At 38.0% G+C, this 19,988-nt stretch overlaps 3 protein-coding genes across 10 annotated transcripts in view; 2 read left to right on the top strand and 1 right to left on the bottom strand.

The window, feature by feature from the left end:
- Nucleotides 1–440: 440 nt before the first annotated feature.
- On the top strand, nt 441–2,514 carry LOC125228183 (RPA-interacting protein-like). Its single transcript, XM_048132650.1, has 3 exons — nt 441–655; nt 737–933; nt 1,527–2,514. Exons 1-3 carry the CDS (start codon nt 536–538, stop codon nt 1,843–1,845), a joined length of 636 nt encoding a protein of 211 aa, XP_047988607.1. The 5' UTR covers nt 441–535; the 3' UTR covers nt 1,846–2,514.
- Nucleotides 2,500–13,375, bottom strand: LOC125228182 (ribosomal protein S6 kinase beta-1). Of its 3 annotated transcripts, XR_007177263.1 has the most exons (11): nt 13,061–13,375; nt 12,766–12,806; nt 12,399–12,660; nt 11,994–12,127; nt 8,647–8,838; nt 8,212–8,302; nt 7,561–7,803; nt 6,225–6,332; nt 4,832–5,004; nt 3,228–3,289; nt 2,500–2,776 (listed from the first exon to the last, which is right to left on the bottom strand). XR_007177263.1 is itself a non-coding variant. In XM_048132649.1 (10 exons), coding segments are annotated over exons 1-10 (1,350 nt in total). In that variant the 5' UTR covers nt 13,166–13,375; the 3' UTR covers nt 2,500–2,775. The 3 variants fall into 3 exon arrangements, 2 of the variants coding, with proteins under 2 accessions (XP_047988606.1, XP_047988605.1); XM_048132649.1 differs by lacking the exon at nt 3,228–3,289; XM_048132648.1 differs by having other exon boundaries at nt 2,500–3,289; nt 13,061–13,374.
- Nucleotides 13,376–13,937: 562 nt separating this feature from the next.
- LOC125227821 (phosphatase and actin regulator 1) overlaps nt 13,938–19,988 on the top strand; it is a 79,492-nt gene continuing 73,441 nt past the window's right edge. For all 6 annotated transcript variants that reach the window (XM_048132182.1, XM_048132183.1, XM_048132176.1 and 3 more), the window contains exon 1: nt 13,938–14,187. In XM_048132182.1, coding sequence (XP_047988139.1) covers nt 14,097–14,187 — 91 coding nt within the window. In that variant the 5' untranslated portion in view covers nt 13,938–14,096. The remainder of the gene's footprint in view (nt 14,188–19,988) is intronic.

Below are 19,988 nucleotides of genomic sequence, written 5' to 3'. Positions count from 1 at the left end.
TGTATAATCATTTATAGTATAAATTTAGTTACTTTTTTTCATAATCACATAGAGTAAATGTGCAAGCACCAACGAAAAATAAACTACGGTGATTTCAATTTGTGTTTGTGTTTGTTCCACCAACCCTTTGTGAAAGCCAAGATAAGGCTGTTTACACATTGCTTGGCATTGGTACAGCGGCCATTAGGAGAGTTGTAATGGCATATTAATCGCCCAAAAATATGTGTTAATCACTAATAATTTGGGTTAATTTCGCAGCCATTTCTTCTAAAGCGGGTTAGCAGTTGGTTTGGTTGGCAGTCAAGGCCATACATAAAATTTGTTCTCAGGTAATTTCATATTTTCCAATATTTTCAGATCTGTCCACGATCTGTCAGTTTCTCAATGTCAGCTGTCATGTCCGCCACTCATGTCATTGTCATACTACTCATACTTGACTACTTGTCAAGTTGTCAATTTACACAACTCGTGTTACTTTCATCCCGTGATCCCGCCAATTTACAATAAAACCTGCCTTTGTTTTGATCATTAAATCATGAATTCTCCTAGTTCGAGATGTCCGTTGAATTCTCCTAGTGCAGGATCTCCCTCATATCGGCATATTACTTTAAAGCACAAACATTCTCCAATTGAACTGAAAGAAAAGATGAGGAAGGTGTGTGTTGGTTTGTTTATCATGCTAAGAAAAGTATTTTGGTTCTTAAATATTATATAGCTGTGTTTTTATTTTTTACAGACTTATAAAGATAAAGTTCAAAACTGTCGAAATATGCTTCTGAACAGGCTCCGTGGCACTGAGACTGACTTACGGGAAACATTGACCGATATCTATAAGAGTATGTTTAGCTTTTCTGCGGACACAACGATCACAGATGAAGAAAATATTATAATGGAAGAAATACGGAATGAATTGGTTCAGGAAGAATTACAGTGGTTAGTTTTCTAACAATCTATAATAAAATTTTGCATTATAACCTTCATTCTAAAAACGGAAGTCATTTTCATACTACCCACATCTTTTTGCACAACAACCACCATGAAACTGCGTTTATTGTTTCTGATTATTAACCTTTCTAATGCATAAATTATTCTTGTTGTCATACTACAGAACTCGCTTTACATTACTCGGGTCCACACTGGTCGCACGCCAAAGCAGTGCCTCACAAGGAAAACGTCCATGCTCATCCGCGCATGTTTGCCTCGCCCAAGCAAATTTGCTGAGATGGCAGCCCTCGGCTAGCTGTTCAAAGTTCTGCACAAGCACTTAATTTATTCCTTATTCAAAAGTAAATGCGAAAACCACGAATTTCAGCGAGACGTGCCGCCAGAATCTGAGGTTCATGGGAATACATATATTGACAACCAGTCTGGCCTAGGACATAGTGACCCTGCCTGCTACGCCGCAGTGCCGAGGGTTCGAATCGTAAGGGCATTTATTTGTGTGATGAGCACAGATATTTGTTCCTGTTCTTCGTTCTGTTCTTTTTGTTGTAACAACTCAAAGAATATTGCTAATTTTTTTGCAGGTGGCTGGAAGAACATGAAAAATCACAAACTGAAAATGTAGACTGGTCTACAATAGAACAGGAAGACAATGTTATTTGCCCAGTGTGTCAAAAAGTTAACTTAAAACTTGATTTTGGCACTTTGACATGTTTGCTATGCAAATTTAATATTCAAACACAAAAGTCTTTAATAGAAATAAAGAAATCGCTGAATAGCTGTATTGAAGCACATGGCACTCTATGTAATAATCAAGTCCTGTTTACTAATGTCACTGAAGTAAATGAGAGTCATATTTACCTAATTTGTGACAGCTGTATGGAAATGCGGGTAGTGGTATAATAAAAAGATGAATGTATAACACTTATACAAAAAACAATGCACACTTTTTGACAAGGTGGAACAGTATTATATCAATGTAAGATAATTGACAAACTGTTTGTTTAACTAATTTCAAATAGTTATTTTTTGTTAAATGACTTAATCTTTCCTAGACCAAATTGTATTGGTTATTAGGATACTGATGATGTGATCCACTGATCCTGTTATCTCTCATTATGATGGACATAGGGCTCTCAGAAGATTCTTCCCTTTTTCACAATCTTCAGTTGTCCACAGGCAACAAAACAAATATAAAAATATGAGATTATTTGTATATCATGCATGTTAAATCACATGGTTATTGGTTAATTTTAAACTGTGAATGCCTTAATAGCCTCTGGGCTTGGGTAACAAAGTTTCGTTAATATAAATTATTGTTTTTAATTCTTCATATTTGTTTCATACGAGTATATTGCTTGATTTGGTAACTGCATGTGACCAACCTGTTATGTTTAAATTGTTAGAACCATTAAGAGAGTACAAACTAATTGTTATGGATTTGATTTACACTTGTGATATATCTATAAGAGCATTGTTTTCTGAACTATTTTCTTTTTAATTTGTTATTTATCCTAACAGGTTTTATGATAAAATAATTCGTAATAAAACTTCCAATTACAAAATAAAAAATGACCTTTATTTCAATTCATGAAGCATGGTAACAAGTTATATTGTAAATTATTATTTTTGTCAAATAGTCGGAGTTAGAACATTTTAATATACGTGATTATTCTACCCAAATATTAGACTAAACGGTAACTTGTATAAAATGTCCATTAATAATAGTATAAAACAGTACCATTATTTTCACCGACAGTATTACATGGGCATCTTTGTAGTTTAATTCATCATCCTTAGTATAAATGGTCAACTAATGTGAATTATTCTAGGCCTGCAAACAAAAGCCCTCGATTAGTACACGCATACATATTAAATGATATTTAATCACACATTTACCACAATAGTTATTATGCATATAATCAAGATACTGTTAAATATTTATCCTTAATAAACTGCCCTCTTTAATATTTTTATAAAATTAAATAGTATCTTTCGAGGAACCAGGCAATGTGCCTTTTAAATTTAAGTTAAGAAAATACAAATAATATTTTTAAATCTGTAAACATGGGCGGTAATCGAGAAACCTTATTGCGATGCCGTGGCCCTCGGGAGGACACGTTCTACTTATTCTTAATTACTCTCTCGCGCTGAGCGTCGTCCGTCAGGTGCACAACGCTAGACGCTCAGTCAGAGAGCACAGATACATACTCATTGATCAACCAGCGCAGCCGATATCTGACTTGAACCCGCATACTTATTTGAAATATCAACGTGAATTGTACCTAACAGTGCTACAATCTGGGATTCCGAAGATTCTCCTCTTGCTGGCCAATCTCATCACTTGCTGTAATTTTAAAATAAACAGTAATATTATAGTGGAGAATATTTGAAACCCACTAATATAAATTATGAAACACGAACCTTTGGAAGATATACGAGGTTAATGCATCCATATTTTCGGAGCATTTATATCAGATTATTAATGATAATGCAGGTAGGATAACTTATTTAAATCTTAGAATAATAATAGTCGCGTGACTCCAAATCAACGTAAGCCAAGTCAATTTAACCCTTTGAATGCCTACCTACCTGTGCCTAGCTAAATGAACCAGACATACGAGCTAGAGAACTCGCGGTGTGTATAAAAGCTTAGTGTTTTTGCTTAACGAGGCACCAAGTTTCGGCGTTCAGAGGGTTGACAAAAAGAATTGTTCGTCATACCAGAAACATTGAAATTCCTAGTTTGGCAGGTAATTTATAAGATAAGACTGACCGATAACGATGTCTGGGTCAGTATAGCGCGACAGTACAAAGTATATGTAATTACTAAACTAACACTTTACGATAAAGAAATTTCGTTTCTGACCAAATTAATATAGAGCTGGGTCTTCCACAATTGAACCGCTCGTCGTTGTGTTTCACTCTTCTTGTGACGCATTATTATCATATACAGCACCTTATTTCATATCACTTGTTAATTCCAACATCCCCTTTTAAGACAAATAAGTATACAAAAGGCAACAATGACGTCGGTTTAAACTCTGAAGACCGGCCCAGGTTTAAGCAATACACCATATTTTATATATATTCTTAAAGGGATTTTAAGTGATTGTTAATGATTTGGTACATTTTTATTAGAAGGTCAGATTACTCCATTTCTATAAACACAATCTAGAATATGCTATACTTACATATTTTTAAACAGTTTCTTTTCTTATTTGAAAAAATAGCGACACTGTTTATTAGACAAATTATCAAAATCGGCACAACAGTCGTCCATATAGGAGTTTACAAATACTTACAATTAATAAAAGAAGAAATAAACACTAGGTATAAAAGGCTTCGCCAGACTTAGAGCACAAACTCAGTTGGGTTGTAGTAGACGTGAAGAGCTGCTGTATAGTTAACAGTATAAATTCCCTATGGTCTCGTCCAGAAATATGTGGCTTGGTCAAGTTTTGATAATCACTTTATTTCGACACCAATACCGAAATCAAATTTGTAACAAAGAACAATGAACCATGAGGTCATAAGCTAATAATAAGAATTTGTTACAAAATTCTGACGTCATGGCGTGTGTCTTGGAAAAAATCCCAGTGTCATTTATTTTATTACGCGCTTTTGAGTTCAATCTTTTACATCAAAAATTTAAAAGGGCACATGTCATGAAATAAATTGACACGGAAGCTTACTATATTTGCTACGGCAGACTATCTTCTACTTTATTAGTTGGCTAGGTTGAAAAATCACACAACATATTAATTTTAATTTTTTTTTAGACAGCGAATAGTAGGTAGGTATGGCAAGGAACATGACGTGTTACAAACGTTTACGCACTATGTCTAGCGTAGCCTTAACAATTTAGCTATTTGTGTCGCGTACTTACTATATAGGTAGACCTTGTACATCCATGAGGTCCTCCGGCTGGTGCGCGGTGGAGGCGAGCGGCACGGCGAACGCGGCGTGGTGGTGCGGGCGCGGGCGCCGCGGCGAGCGCGCCGTGATCACGCGCGGCTTGTGAATCTCGTCCATGACAGATGGCGCCACGTATGTGAAGCCCTGGGGAGCGATGTACAAAATAGAGCCAGGGCAATTGCAACTAGTGTACTTGAGATATAATGCTAGAAAGCGGAGACGCCGGCGGCTGTGTCGCAGTTGTTAGCTCATTGAGCGTAGTACAACGCCGCCAGTTCACCGTGAGTTATCGTTGTGTGCGTGCGTTATGATGATGACACAACTCGCTGGTTGTTCGCATGTACAGCGAGCTGCGAAATTGCAGAGAGAAATTATGAATGAATTCATTGATAAATTCGTCATACACTTTTGCAGCACACTGTACAGACAAGGAAATGATTCGCGCGTATTGCGCAATAGCTTCCATCTACAAGAATGTGTGCGTGCATTGTCTACACTGGTGCTTTGTGTGGGTTCAAGAACTTGCGACAAGGGTATTCAATACAAATCTCCCAGCATATCAGATGTCCTTCCTTTTTATATCTGTGGTTATTTACTACAATACGAATAGGTACAAGAAGTGAGTCCATCTAGAGCGTCTTATGAAGGATGATGCCGTGGGCCACGTGTGTGCTTTCTATGTTGCCCATAGAATAAAATTCTTTCAAACAACTACTTAACACATTATCAAGCCATGCCAAGGCCATACAGGCGAGCGATAAAAAGATATGATATGGCCTTGGCACGGCCCTGTAATGTGGTAGCAGCTTTGATGTCGCACATTCCATAAGATAACGTGTTAAGTGACCATCAGCAGTAACCCTCAACCGCCTTCGTAGTTCGCTGGTGGGCACACTTGATATCTAACTTTAGACTAGCTTCTAGTTTTTAGAATAGTTGGAATTTGCCCTGGCTTACGTTACATTCTTGCCAACTCTATAAATCTCTCTCAAATATTTAATTTAACACTTAATAAACAAGCTGCAGACGTTTCTCTAATCTCTAGATCTCTACTGCTCCGATTTCCTTTGAAACAATCAAATATTCATTGAACGAGCGTTACAGCGCAATATCAACTATAATGCATGACGACTAGGTTCAGGATTACGCGCCACACAACACACGGTATGTGTATCGTTTTTAAAAGTATACGACTAAAGTATTGCTGACATGATAATTACCGCCGTGTACCTACCTATGTTGTGTAGGTATATTGCACATGTCTGTCCTCAATTCACGGTTTTGTCTTAAACTCTTCATGTCCAGTCTAATACATCAATGACATGATCCAATCCAAAATAAATAAATCGAAATAAAACACTAACCTGGAACATGAGGTTGGCACTTTCGCTAAGTGTCGACTCATCTGGCGAATCGATAGGCGTCTGCAGTGTGAACCGGGTGTCGAATTGTGAGACATCGTCTTCACCAGTCTGAAATAAAAATTAAACGTTTCTATGTATTACCTATCTTCGATTCTAGGTATATTACCATCGATATACTTGCTAAGGTTTACTGGCGAAGGGATAACCCTTCGGTTATAACTGTTTATTCGACATAATTTGTGTCTATTAATAAAGGGCCAACATTTTGCTGAAATTCGGATCTAATTAAGTTTATCTCTAGACAATTAATAGGTAGGCAGACCTATACACATTACACACCTACACATGCATGGTTGTATTAGCAATTCAGTAACTGTTCTTGATTGATTGTATCAAGGTTCCATAACGTAGCGTTAAACAATTGAATATTTATCGATGCTAATCGCTAATCTCGTTCTACTTTCAGCAGTGCAGTATAGTTAGAAATACCTAGGTCAATGTTAATGAAGGTAAATTATGACCATTGATAGGTCTTGAATTTCAGCTGAAATTATATCAATACCTACCATTTTTAGACAGAACTAGTAGTGGGCCTTAGAACAACGAAAGAAGCACAAACAGAAGTAACGGCAAAACTGATGATCAATAGTATATCTTAAAGTTTAGCAATAGCGAATATGAATCTCCATCTAATCGCTAAGACGCCAGAAGTCAAACCAAATTGCCAAGCGATGGATTAAATAGCTAGAGTCCAGGTAGGATAGCAGTGGTAAAGAAGATTAAACACGCCCCAGTGTAGGTTTAATAGGAGGTTCCAGTCTGCAAGAGAAGACAAGCTACAAGTTGACATGTTTGACGAAGGCGTGACCGCGGCGCCTAGACACTAGGTCCCTGATTGCATTATTAAGCAACATCTTAACCTTAACCAACTACAGTCAAGGTGTAAATAAGATCAAGTACACACCAGTCTAGGTTTAACAGGAGGTTCCAGTCTGCGAGAGAAGACAAGCTATAAGTTGACATGTTTGAAGAAGGCGTGACCGCGCACTGCCCGAGCGCCCACGGCGCCTAGACGCTAGGTCCCTGTTCGCATTATTAAGCAACATCTTAACCAACTACAGTCAAGGTGTAAAAAAGATCAAGTACGCACCAGTCTAGGTTTAACAGGAGATTCCAGTCTGCGAGAGAAGACAAGCTATAAGTTGACATGTTTGAAGAAGGTGTGACCGCGCACGGCCCGAGCGCCCACGGCGCCTGGACACTAGGTCCCTGATCGCATTATTAAGCAACATCTTAACTAACTACAGTCAAGGTGTAACAAAGATCAAGTACGCACCAGTCTAGGTTTAATAGGAGGTTCCAGTCTGCGAGAGAAGACGTCCTCCCAGTTGACATGTTTGAAGAAGGCGTGACCGCGTACTGCCTGAGCGCCTGCGGCGCCCAGACGTTGAGTCTCCGATCGCTTCATGAGGCGACGGATCAGCTCGCGAGCGTCTTGTGTGAGGTAGGCTGGCAGCATTAGTTTACCCTTTAATATTTTCTCTATGGTTTTTGTACGATTGTCGCCGGTGAATGGAGGCTGAAAATAAAACGTTTACTTTAAATAAGTATTTTATTTATTTAAATTGGAGAAAGGTGAATGCCAGACACACTTCACCTTATGACACACCCGTATTAAACAACATTTTTTGTCAGTAACAGTCCAATAATAATTTGATAAATGAAAGATCTGCCAATTACAAATTTACCTTGTTTACCCAAAGTTACCTTGATTTGAACAGAGATTAGAAATTGATCTAGCAATAAGAATATAACTACATTACAGAACTGATAGATTCTATATTCAACCAAAAAAACTGTCCTCTGATATGCAGAAAATAGGGAAAGAATATGGCTTGGATTGTGATAGTAGTTCGCAACTCCACTTTCAGCGAATGAGTATCATGTCCGCTCGGGGTCTCTATACATTATCAGCCTATGCCCCTACCTGTCCAATGAGCATGTCATACATAAGTGCTCCCAGACTCCACCAATCTACGGCTTTTCCATGACCACTCCTTGTTAGGATCTCCGGTGCCCTACAAATAACAATAGTGAAAAATTATTGATCAGTTATAAATAAAACATATATTATAAAAATTTCAAAAAAGGTTATTGTATATAATTTTTTTACAAGTATTACAATTCAATAAGTAGCATACAACAATGCCTTGCCAGAGCGAATAATCTTAGTGTACTTAGTAACACTAGATAAAACAGCTAAAAAATTAAGTAGTTATTAAACTATTCATTTGATAGAACTTATCAACAAATCAGTTTATAATTAGATAGTTTATCTGTTACACTGATATGTAAACTAGACAATACAATTAATCAAAATTTAGCTAGAAACTGATAAAAGATTTACAAATCAAAAACTTACATATATTCAATGGTACCGCAGAATGTATGTGTGACAATACCCTCCTGAATATGTTCTTTACATAATCCAAAATCTGTAAGTTTTACATGGCCTTGGGCATCCAATAGAACATTTTCTGGTTTCAAATCACGATAAATTATGCCTAAACTATGTAAATGTTCCAGTGCCAATATAATTTCTGATAAATAAAAGCTGAAAAAATATAATTTTATTACTATTGTTAGTTTACGGAAGTCACAAGATGGTGCGGCCCTCTAGGCAAACGTCGCAGCGGCAGACCATACACAGGATGGGACGAAGATATTAAAAAATCAGTTGGCCCAAACTGGATCCAAACTGCCAAAGAAAGAGGGACATGTGGAAATCGATGGAGGAGGCCTTCACCCAAAAAGGGTCTAATGCACCAGCATAATTAAATAAAAAATAATGTAGAAAAAAAAATTTAATAGTGCAATTAGAATAAAAGGCTTTTTTATTTTTATTTATTCTCCTTTATTTATCTCTTTTCTTAGATTAGGTTTTTGACTTGTCCTTCTCGGCTTTCACGAGATTCTCATCATGGGGGATGGTGATGTCGACGAGCACGGCCCGGCGTTGCGATCGATTTATTATGACAATGTCAGGCTTATTGGCTACAATAGTCCTGTCAGTGATAATAGATCGATCCCAATAGAGCGTGGCACGACCATTTTCGAGAACTGGCGCAGGTAAGTACTTGTAGTACGGTACTTCGCGGTCCACAAGACCGTATTGAAGAGCAAGCTGCTGGTGAATGATCCTGGCTACGAGATTATGCCTGTGCAAGTACTCACCGTTAGCTAGATGAGAACAACCGGAGATGATATGCCTGAGTGACTCTCCGGGACGGCGGCATGCCCGACAAATGTCGACCGTACCGTCCTTCAGGATATATTTCCGGTAGTTGTTCGTCATCATAACTTCGTCGGCAATTGCACAGGCAAAACCCTCGGTTTCTCCGAAGAGGTCCCCGAATCGTAACCAGTTCACCGATGCGAGCAGATCTACATCGGGTCCCGTGAGGGCCTTGTAGAACCGCCCGTGTAGCTGCTTGCTCTCCCATATCGCCCTGCGGTCCGCAGTACTTAGTACCACAGGTTTGCGCCAGTTCTCTTTCGCCAAGGAGAGCGGCGTGAGGTTTCCGTCCACTGCCACCACATCACGATGCATCCCACACTCGTTGTTAAGGAAGTAATTCCTGAGATTGTACACCTCACGGTTGTGGAGATCTTTGGCGTTTAGGAAGCCTCGACCTCCGCACCTCCGTGGGATGTACAATCTCATAACAGACGAGCGCGGGTGTAACATACGGTGTGTGGTAAGCAGTGAGCGGACCCTCCGATCCAGGGCGTCCAGCTCAGTCTGGGTCCACCGTAGTATGCCAAAGGAGTATGTGAGTAGAGGCATTACCCAGGCGTTAAAGGCGCGCACTTTGTTGCCTCCTGACAAAAGACTGTTAAGGACTTTTGTGAGCCGACTGAAAAAGCGCTCCTTCACCGACCGTCTAATGCCAACATCCTCAATACCCAACGACTGTGACATACCAAGGTACTTATAGGTTTCTGATTCAGAGATAGATCTGAACGACATCGTCTCAGAAAGTTGTAAATTTTCTGAATTTACAACCTCCCCCGCTGTACATGCATGACCGCACACTTATCGACACCAAACTCCATTCTGATGGCGGTACTGAAAACTTCTGTGGTTTTCAATAGCACCATCAGGTCTTGGGTGTTCGGTGCAAATAGTTTGAGATCGTCCATGTACAGAAGGTGAGAGATGACTTCACCCTCTCTCCGAAGCCGGCAACCTAGCCCAGAATCCTTCAGCAGGGTGCTGAGGGGATTCAGAGCTAGACAGAACCATAATGGACTCAAACTGTCACCCTGGAATATTCCTCGCTCAATCCTTATGAAGTCCTGCGGGCCAGGGGGGTCATCCCTGCCTCCTGGTTGACGAAGGACTGTGGTCCACTGCCTCATACATGCAGCCAGGAAGGATATTAAAGCTGCATCAAGTTTATACAGCTCCAATACCCTTCTCAGCCATGAATGAGGCACCGAATCATAGGCCTTCTTATAGTCAATCCAAGCGGCCGAGATGGCTCCCCTGTTCCGCCGAACTTGTTGGCAGATGGTCATGTCTATGAGGAGGAGCTCTTTAGTACCACGGGACCCAACCCTACATCCATTTTGAGCGGGAGCCAGAATGTTGTTAGCGACAATATGCGCGTTAATTTTTGCTCTCAAAATGGATGTAAGGAGCTTGTATAGTGTAGGCAAGCACGTAATGGGTCTGTAGTTTTTGCTTCCGTGGTACTACCGGACTTATAGAGCAGGAAAGTAACACCAGTTGTTAGGGAAGGTGGGAGAGAACCAAGATCGAGGGCTTGTTGAAATTGCGTTGCCAAACGCGAGTGCGAGCATCGAAACCATTTTAGCCAGAAGTTGTGCAACCCGTCCGGTCCAGGACTTTTCCAGTTCTGGGCCGTACGGATAGCACAACTTACGTCGTCGGGGCTGATGGTGATAGCCCCCATAGGTTCGATGTTCTCGCACTCGCGTTCGACAACGGTCATCCACTCACCCTCCGTGTGTTCGACGGGCACCGACCAGATGCTACGCCAGAAATCAGACATGGCAGTAGCATCCGGCAGCCGCACGTCAGACACACGAGGGTCGGTTTCCTCCCACCTTCGGTATACTTTCCTTTGGTCGCCTTGAAAAAGACGATTCTGCTGGAATCGGTCCACACGCTTTCTGTAGCGGCGAATACGGCTTGCCCATGCATAGACTTTCTGCTTCAGGAAGTCGATGCGCTCTGTGACATTCGCTAAATAGTCGCGGGGCCTGATGTCCGTCCCCGCGAACGCCTGGTTCACAAAGCGCATTACTCGGGGGCGATTATTACCCCCTCTGAAGCAGATCAGCTTTGCAATGAGAGTCCTAAACGAGTTGATACGACGCTCGATCCGTACTTGCCATGCAGGGACACCTCCGACGGTCTTTTATTTATTTATTATTATTGTTAGTTCAATTTGAAGTTGCGAAAAAAAGCAGCACAAGAGCATTGCATCATTCATTTTAGGGCATTTTGTTGTACTTAATCTTTTATGTGCCACCATCATGACACTTAAACCAATGACTTAAACACTATCCACCTCTGTAAACAACTTAACATGAATATGACAAACTTGCGCTCGATTGACGCATCTGTATTATGCCCAACAATTTACATAACAGTAGAAAATAATCATTTCATTGAAAATAGGTACTGCTATCTCATATTAGAGTTTAATGTGCATACAAATAACTTGAGGTAATACTAACCAAGCTGTGTCCTCTAGGAAAATCCCTTCTCTCTCAAGGTGCATAAATAGCTCGCCACCACTTAGGTATTCTAATATTAAGTATAGTTTACCACCTGTTTGGAAAGCATATACTAATTCCACTATAAATGGGTGCTGAAATAATAATAACATACATTTATTTTTGAAATATTAAATTAAATTTTATGATCTCAAATTAAGAATATACACTTTTACATGTTTTTCCTTTAGCAAATAAGAACCAACTTGATTAGATGAGTTAAATATCACCTTAAGTTACCATTATTTTGATGTCAGAAACCACCACATACTCTTTTTTATAGTTGTAGGTAAATGTATACACTAAATGTTTTAATTATTAAACTATTTTTTGGTATTTGTTGTTGCCTGAATGTGAAATATGTACCTTTACAGCTTCCAAAATATTTCTCTCCGCTTTTGTGTGTGCTGTGTCTTTCTGATTTCGAACTATGGAAGCTTTTTTGAGCACTTTCATAGCAAAATGTGCACCAGCATCAGCACCTGTTATTTTTCGCACTTGGAACACTTTGCCATATCCACCCTTTCCCAAAACTTTACGTAGTTCGAAATCTTGAGGACCAAGGCGTTTGCATTGACCTGGGTTAACATTGTCTTCAGATAATTGAATAGTCTCAGAGCCTTCTTGCCTGTAAAGTTGAACCATTGCTTATTATATGAATAATTGTGTAATAAGTACCTAATGATAGACTTATTAAATAAATAGGCAAGCATTATAATTTTATTTTACTTACTCAACAATGCTATTCACGTGTAATTCGGGTTCGTAATCGACCTGCATTCAAAACAAGGAAAGTTAATTGTTGCATGAATAATCACAAAACACTTATCAATGTTTGTAAGTGATAAAATTGCCCATAAGGGTAAATAAACACAAATGTAGACCAATATCGTGTATTTCATTCATAAAATTGCTCATTTTGAACTAAGACGAAATTTATCCTTGAGTTGTAATTGAGAATTTACTTGGTCATGTTTTTAGGTTAGCATCACAAGGACTTTGTTGATAGATACAATTTGCATAAATACCTCATCGACTTCAATAATATCGTCTTCGTCGGAATCTCCAACGTTTACAGTATCAGGATCCACATCTAAATCCAAATCAAAAACACCTGCCATATATGATGACATTTCTATAATATCACATCAGCAAAATGCTCCCTCTTTAAATGATTCCAGAAAATGAATTCCTTGTTGACAATAGTCTAATAATATTTATTAAAACGTGATTTAAGCAATTAATTAAAATTTAATTCAAGTTTACAATGCAAAAGTAATACAACTTCTGTCACGCAAATGTGAGTGAGAGAACCGAAAAGTGTGGAATGGACAAAATTGAATGAATGAAATTGCTGAAGTCACACACGAGACACGAGTCAATGACCATTCGATAAACGTTGTGTATAATATTTTGCGTATGCATATTACATTTTATAAAGTATAGATGAGTATTGAAACTCTTGAAGAGATTCTATGAGTAGTTTTACTACAGTTCTTAATGTCATATACTTATTCAATGAGCACCTTGAGGGCCTTGCAAAGAGTAGTATGTGGTATAATATAATATTTTGGCCTTGTTGCAGAACTTGCTCGTGTAATAGGTGCTTTAGATTGGTTTTGTCAACAAAACAAATGTTCATTGTCTATTTACTTCCGGTCAGTTTTTCCATTCGCTTTATAGTCTGTGGTACCCTTTCAAAATATAGCATTTGTGAAAAATATTTTTCGCTTCGTAGTATTCAGAATTTTAATACAACATTTATTAAACTTTGGCGATACTTTTAAAATTAATTACATATTTTAAAATTTCTTCCACAAATATTTATAATATAAAATCTTTTAAAACTTTTTCTGTCGCAATTGGAATTGGAACGTACTTTAAATACGATTGTTGAACGTTAAGTGAGGGTGTAAACATGTATTTAACGTGTTTTTATTATTTTTATTGAATACTTTTTCATATATCTCGTACATTTACTTTGACTTTGAACAAATGTGTATAAAATGTACTTATGCAATTCAACTTTCAACCGATTTTTAGTTATTAAAGTGAAACCTTTCAATGGCTAGTGACAGCGACAAAAGTTCGAATAATCTTGATTTGGATGGATATTTGAAAAACAACAAGAAACAAGGGAGTGGTGTAAATCCTGGTAAGTTCAATTTTGGCCTTCATGTGATTTATTTTATCATTCAAAGGATAATTTGTTTTCCTAACCTAAATAATTGACAAGTTAGATTAAGTCATCAGTGGCTATTTCTTCCACCTACATGCTTCATATATTTGGTCTGAATTGATTTCTAATTTATGTATGTCTACTCCACCATTTATAAACTGTATGATTGTATAAAGTTAGTGTAGTTACTTGGTGAGTCATTACAATACACTTGGTACTTGAAAATGATTTAAACACTGTAAAACTAATTTTGTTTATAAATTTTATCCCACCCCATCCCTGGATCATAGTGGTCTGGTCACCAAAACATTACTTTAACACTATACTAATGAAACAATAACTGACATTTGTACACATATAGTTAATTACTCTCTGTTTATTGTGGCTCACTCTTGGTGAATGGGATGGCATACTAGTGTTATAAGAGTTACTTATTCTTCTATACATAGACCTAGCAGAAAATATGTGTTGAGGTTTAGTAAAATGTCCTACTTTATTGCTTACTATAGAGACGAGATTTGCTTGTATCTTTTCTTTTTACGCATAGTCTGTCAAAGTGTACTTAAGACAAGCGATCATGTGGGATGTTTTAATAAACTTCAACACATATAATTGCCTAAGACAAAGAAAGCAACAAAATTAATAATGCATAATGCAACAAAATTAAAGTGTTATGATATCTAACTACATAACATACCTAAACTAACATAACCTACATAATTTGGTCAAGGTATTTGTTGCTCAGCAATAAAATTCACACATTCTTTTTCTGCTACTAAAAGCTCTATAAATGCATCTAATTTGGTCAACTTCAAGTCCCTTTTCAAACAACCCTCTTTTGTAGGAACACATGTAGTTTTATGCTAATTTATTTATTTCTATGTGAACCAGCTTCTACTTTGCTTCATGTTATGGTATTCTTTTAAAGTCTACACACACTCCCACCAAGGAACTGGTAATTACTTCAATTCTTGAGTAGGGATCAATGATTTATTTCTCTTTAAATATTGAAAGTTTGTATGGAACTGTCTGGGCGAGTCCAACTCGCACTTGGCCGTTTTTTTTTAATAGCTTTTTTGATTTGGGTGATATCATGCACATGAATTTTCTTTATTTCATGTGACTCAATTGTATTTTTCACAGAAACAGTTTAGGATATTAATTATAATTTCCTAGGAATTGTCACCTCTTATTTCTTTCCTGTTAGTCATGTCCGTAACTGAGAAGAACATAATTGGTTGATTGGTAGGAAAACTATGTACATGAATGAAAATTGACAGTATACTAAAACCCAGCGTGATAAGACTACAATAGAAAAGGGCCATAATAATTTATATTTCAAAAAACTACCAACTTATGGTTTGGATTTGACAAAAGATACTAAATATAAATATAATCCGAATACTTTTCTTGTTTTTCTTGGGATATGACCGGAATACCTAATTGATATATATTTAAGAACACAAAAAATATTCAATAACAAGTGACTGATATAAAATTCTATATTTAGAAGGAGCTGAGAAAAATCTTTCATTTTGGTACATTTCAGAACATTGAACCCATACAAAAAATAATGTTGTTTTATTTTCTGGAGTTTTTGGTTTTGTGGGCCAGATTGATTCTTATGTGAATCTCTTCTGGGGTTTGGAGGCCATTAGTAAGGTAACGGACCGAATCATGGACAGTTTAAGATAAAATTTTGCCTATTTTTGATATTTCACTGTTACATGTAGAAATTCTACCGCTAAGCATGTTAAAACTTGAATGTCTTATCCTCATTTCAAGCGTATTGCAGAATAGATACTCCTATTGGTTTGTTAATAGTTAACAAATTAAAACGAGGTGTTTTTCTCCAATCATGGATGGCACTTCTCCAGTAATGGATCCCCCATTATGGACAGTGAAATAAGTTTTGCTTTTAAAGCCAACTGATACTCAATGAGTCAATTTTATATACGCCAAATAAAGTTAGTTTATGATATTTTAACATAGGATTGTTTCTTGTAAATTTTGGTTTCGTAAATTGTTCCTTGTCCATCATAGGAGGTACGCAGTTTTCCAGTTCCAGTTATGGATAGTCACAAAATAACACTATTTCTCTATATTTTTGGAGCAACAATCTAGTATGTTTTATACCTTATCTCATGCTAAATGCAGTAAGTAAAACTCATTCAAGTTTACACAGAGTATTATTTTTTTATTTTTTTATACATTAACTCAAATCTCTTAACATTACTAATAATTCGTCCTAATATTTTTTTCAGTAAACTGATGAATTTTATCTTGCCACCAAATCCTTCAGAACCGAATTAAATGAAACTTCAAAATTAAGCAGCTCTATGACTCTAGTTTATGGTGCCTTCAGTTTTTAGAAACTAATTTTAGATATTTATTTTTAAGGATTTGTGTTTTTTTTGTCCATAATGGCATCACCGTCCATTATAGGGTATTTTACATTAATTAAATATGCTATAAATCTATAATGCCACAGACATGAAACATCCAGCCGTAAAAGGTGCAGTAACCTGCAGTTACCTCTCTTCAGCTACTTTATTTATAGTCTGTCAAGCCGTTGCCGTTACGTTACTAGAAAAAAGCATAGATTTAGAATTATTAAACTAGATTGTGGAATCACATTTTTTGCCATATTAGGCTCCCCACAGACAGTCTTAAAAATTCATAATCTTAAAAAAAATTTGTATGCAATTGACACTGACAGATCTGTCAGTGTCTTGTCAGTGTCAGTTTGAACTGTCAGATTGCATACAAGTTTTTTTTAAGATTATGAATTTTTAAGACTGTCTGTGGGGAGCCATAAATTGAACCTTATCACTGAGACATAAAGGTGATCGTATCAGACTAGCGAAAACGGTCCACATGAGACCAGAGGGACACCAGCCCAAACAATGACCTCTCATGTGGACACACATTTTGACCTAACTACTCATTCTGGTTTAACTGTAATTCTGTGGAAAAAAGTGGGGTAGGCTTAGATTAATCAACGGGCGTAAAGCTAGGAACATGTTACGCGGACGTCCGCGGTCGCGCGACCGCGACCGATCAGTGTGCACGGTCTTCGGGACGTGACTTCGGCTGACCAAAACATCCAGCGAGTCAAGCTAGGAACATACTACGCGGACGTCCGTCGTAAATCGACCGCGGACGGGAATCTGGACAATGGAAATACACATAACCGTGCAAACTATCGGTCGACGGACGTGGACGTGGCCTTGAGCGCATGGACGTCCGATCGAAATCTGGCTCGCTGGATGTTTTGTTCCGTGCACACTGATCGGTCGCGGTCGCGGTCCATTTACGACGGACGTCCGCGTAGTATGTTCCTAGCTTTAGATTTCGATCGGACGCCCGTGCGCCACGTCCACGAACGACGACCGATTGTTTGCACGGTTAAGAGGATACGGTAGCGAAAATGCTAAAATGGAAAGGAGCCCCCCTTTCAACTTGGGAATTTTAGTTAAATATACAAGTGTAATTAACCAGATTTATCGAAAAAAAAATTGTCCATTAAGAACAACTCAGTCAAAAGATATTTCAAAAAAATCTTAAAGCTAGGAACACACTACGCGGACGTCCGTCGTAAATCGACCGCGGACGGGAATCTGGACAATGGAAATACACATAACCGTGCAAACTATCGGTCGACGGACGCGGACGTGGCCTTGAGCGCACGGACGTCCGATCGAAATCTGGCTCTCTGGATGTTTTGTTCCACAGATTTCGGGAGATAGGTCATGCCGGGCGATTTGTATAGAATACGCCTGTCGCAAGGTCTGCGCAACCCACACAAAGCACCAGTAATTGTAAAGATAATGCACGCACACACCTAATCCACACACACTTGTAGCTGGACGCTCCTATTGCACAATACACGCGCATCATTTCAATGGTTGTGTACATGCGAACGATAAGCGAGCGCGATCGCGCACGCACACAACGATAAATAGCGGGAACGCCTCGCCTCGTTTCCGAGAAAAATGTCTCACTGAGTGAATCGTTTTGTACACCGTTCATTGCGGCGCAAAACACTACACTGTTTACAATATGTTCCTTGTGTAGCCGCAATGTATAATTAACGTTTTAAAGCACAAGCAAACGTAAGGTTACATGGTACAACTCGGAGTATTACGTTGAATTCGTGTTTTATGTGAAATAAAAGGAAATAAATAGTATTTACCTATGAAATGTTATCCTATCGGCTTGGAAATTATTCAGGTCACTGCGATGTTTGCAAGTTATTATTGCACACTTCGGCATTTTGGATAAAACTCGTTTTTCGTCGGTGAACAGCGCGCGTGTACACGCGATGACAGCGGACGGCGAACTGGCGGCGGTGTAGGCCCAATGGGCCTACATCTGCGACCAGGCCGCGCGCGGCTTGTCCTCTCTGTAGAATTTTTTCCTCTGAGTTTTGTTCCGTGCACACTGATAGGTCGCGGTCGCGGTCGTTTTACGACGGACGTCCGCGTAGTATGTTCCTAGCTTTAAAATCGAGGTTCCGCTCTCGACTCTTTCCTCCTTCAAAACTTAATCAATCGGAACGAAATTTGAGAATCTGAATAACAATGAAATAATCTATGTCGGACCGTTTAGCTTTTTTGGTTAATAGGCTAGTTTCCTAAACTAAAAATAAAATATTTTATGCAGTGCACGAAATAAAGCACCACATAATTAGAAGAAATATATGGACAGTATATTTAAACATAATTTCTATTTAATAAGTCAAAGAGAAAGATAATAAGTAAATGTTTTGACCGTGACGTCACTCCTCAGTATTTCATAGTAAAAACGCGCCTTAGTAATGCTACGGGAAAATTTTGCAACTATGCACCACTCTTAACTCCTAAATTAGTAGGTTTTTAAAAAAACTTTAATTTATAAAAGATGCTTATTTTAATGCATTTTTTCAAATAAGAACAAAAAAACGTGAAAAAAGTCCCAGAATCGGGCCCCTTTTGCTATACTCTGACCGCCCCTGTCTATACTACTGTAATGTTTGACGTTATCACGTTAAACTACCGTCCGTAAACCGACTTTACAGACAACCAATTTTTTTTATCTGTATATTACCTGACTTTATTAACTTCTTATATTATTTTAGTGTTATATTCAAACTAGGGTTTCGATATATTTCAAAGAATTGGAAAATAATTATAATGTTATTATTTTATTGCCAATAAATCAAAGATTTGTATTATTAAAAAATACCTTGAATTGGGTATTAGTAGATTTTGTAGTAACTTTGAAAATTGACTGGTATCCCCAATGTATGACAGTGATGACGTCACTGAATAATGTTGACATTGTCAGTAAGTGCGAGAGGGACACCAGCCCAAACAATGGCCTCTCATGTGGACACACTTTGACCTAACTACACAATCTAGTTTAATAATTCTAAATCTATGGCTCGCTCTCACTTTTTAACCGACTTCAAAAAAGGAGGAGGTTCTCAATTCGACTGAAGAGAAATCGAGGGAACTCTTCAAATGTTATAGGCACATGTAATGTTTTTAGTGTATTTTTCAAAGGTAAACCAGTATTTACGCCTGATGGTAATAATTTTATGTGGCTGAGCTGATGATGGAAGGTCAACTCCTCAATGGTTAGGAGTTAAAGGATAATTCTTTCACTAGTGTACGTGTATTCGGACTGATACGTATAATATCAATAGGAACCACTAAAAATCAACAAATAAATAAACTTTTTAACAAAAAATAAAACCGCCTTCAAAAATAAGCGCGTTACAAAACACGGAGAAA

This window comes from Leguminivora glycinivorella, chromosome 7 (assembly GCF_023078275.1).
Source record: "Leguminivora glycinivorella isolate SPB_JAAS2020 chromosome 7, LegGlyc_1.1, whole genome shotgun sequence".
Taxonomy (NCBI): Eukaryota; Metazoa; Arthropoda; class Insecta; order Lepidoptera; family Tortricidae; genus Leguminivora; species Leguminivora glycinivorella.
Note: the sequence above shows the minus strand (reverse complement) of the source record. Positions and strands in the feature narration are given on the sequence as shown.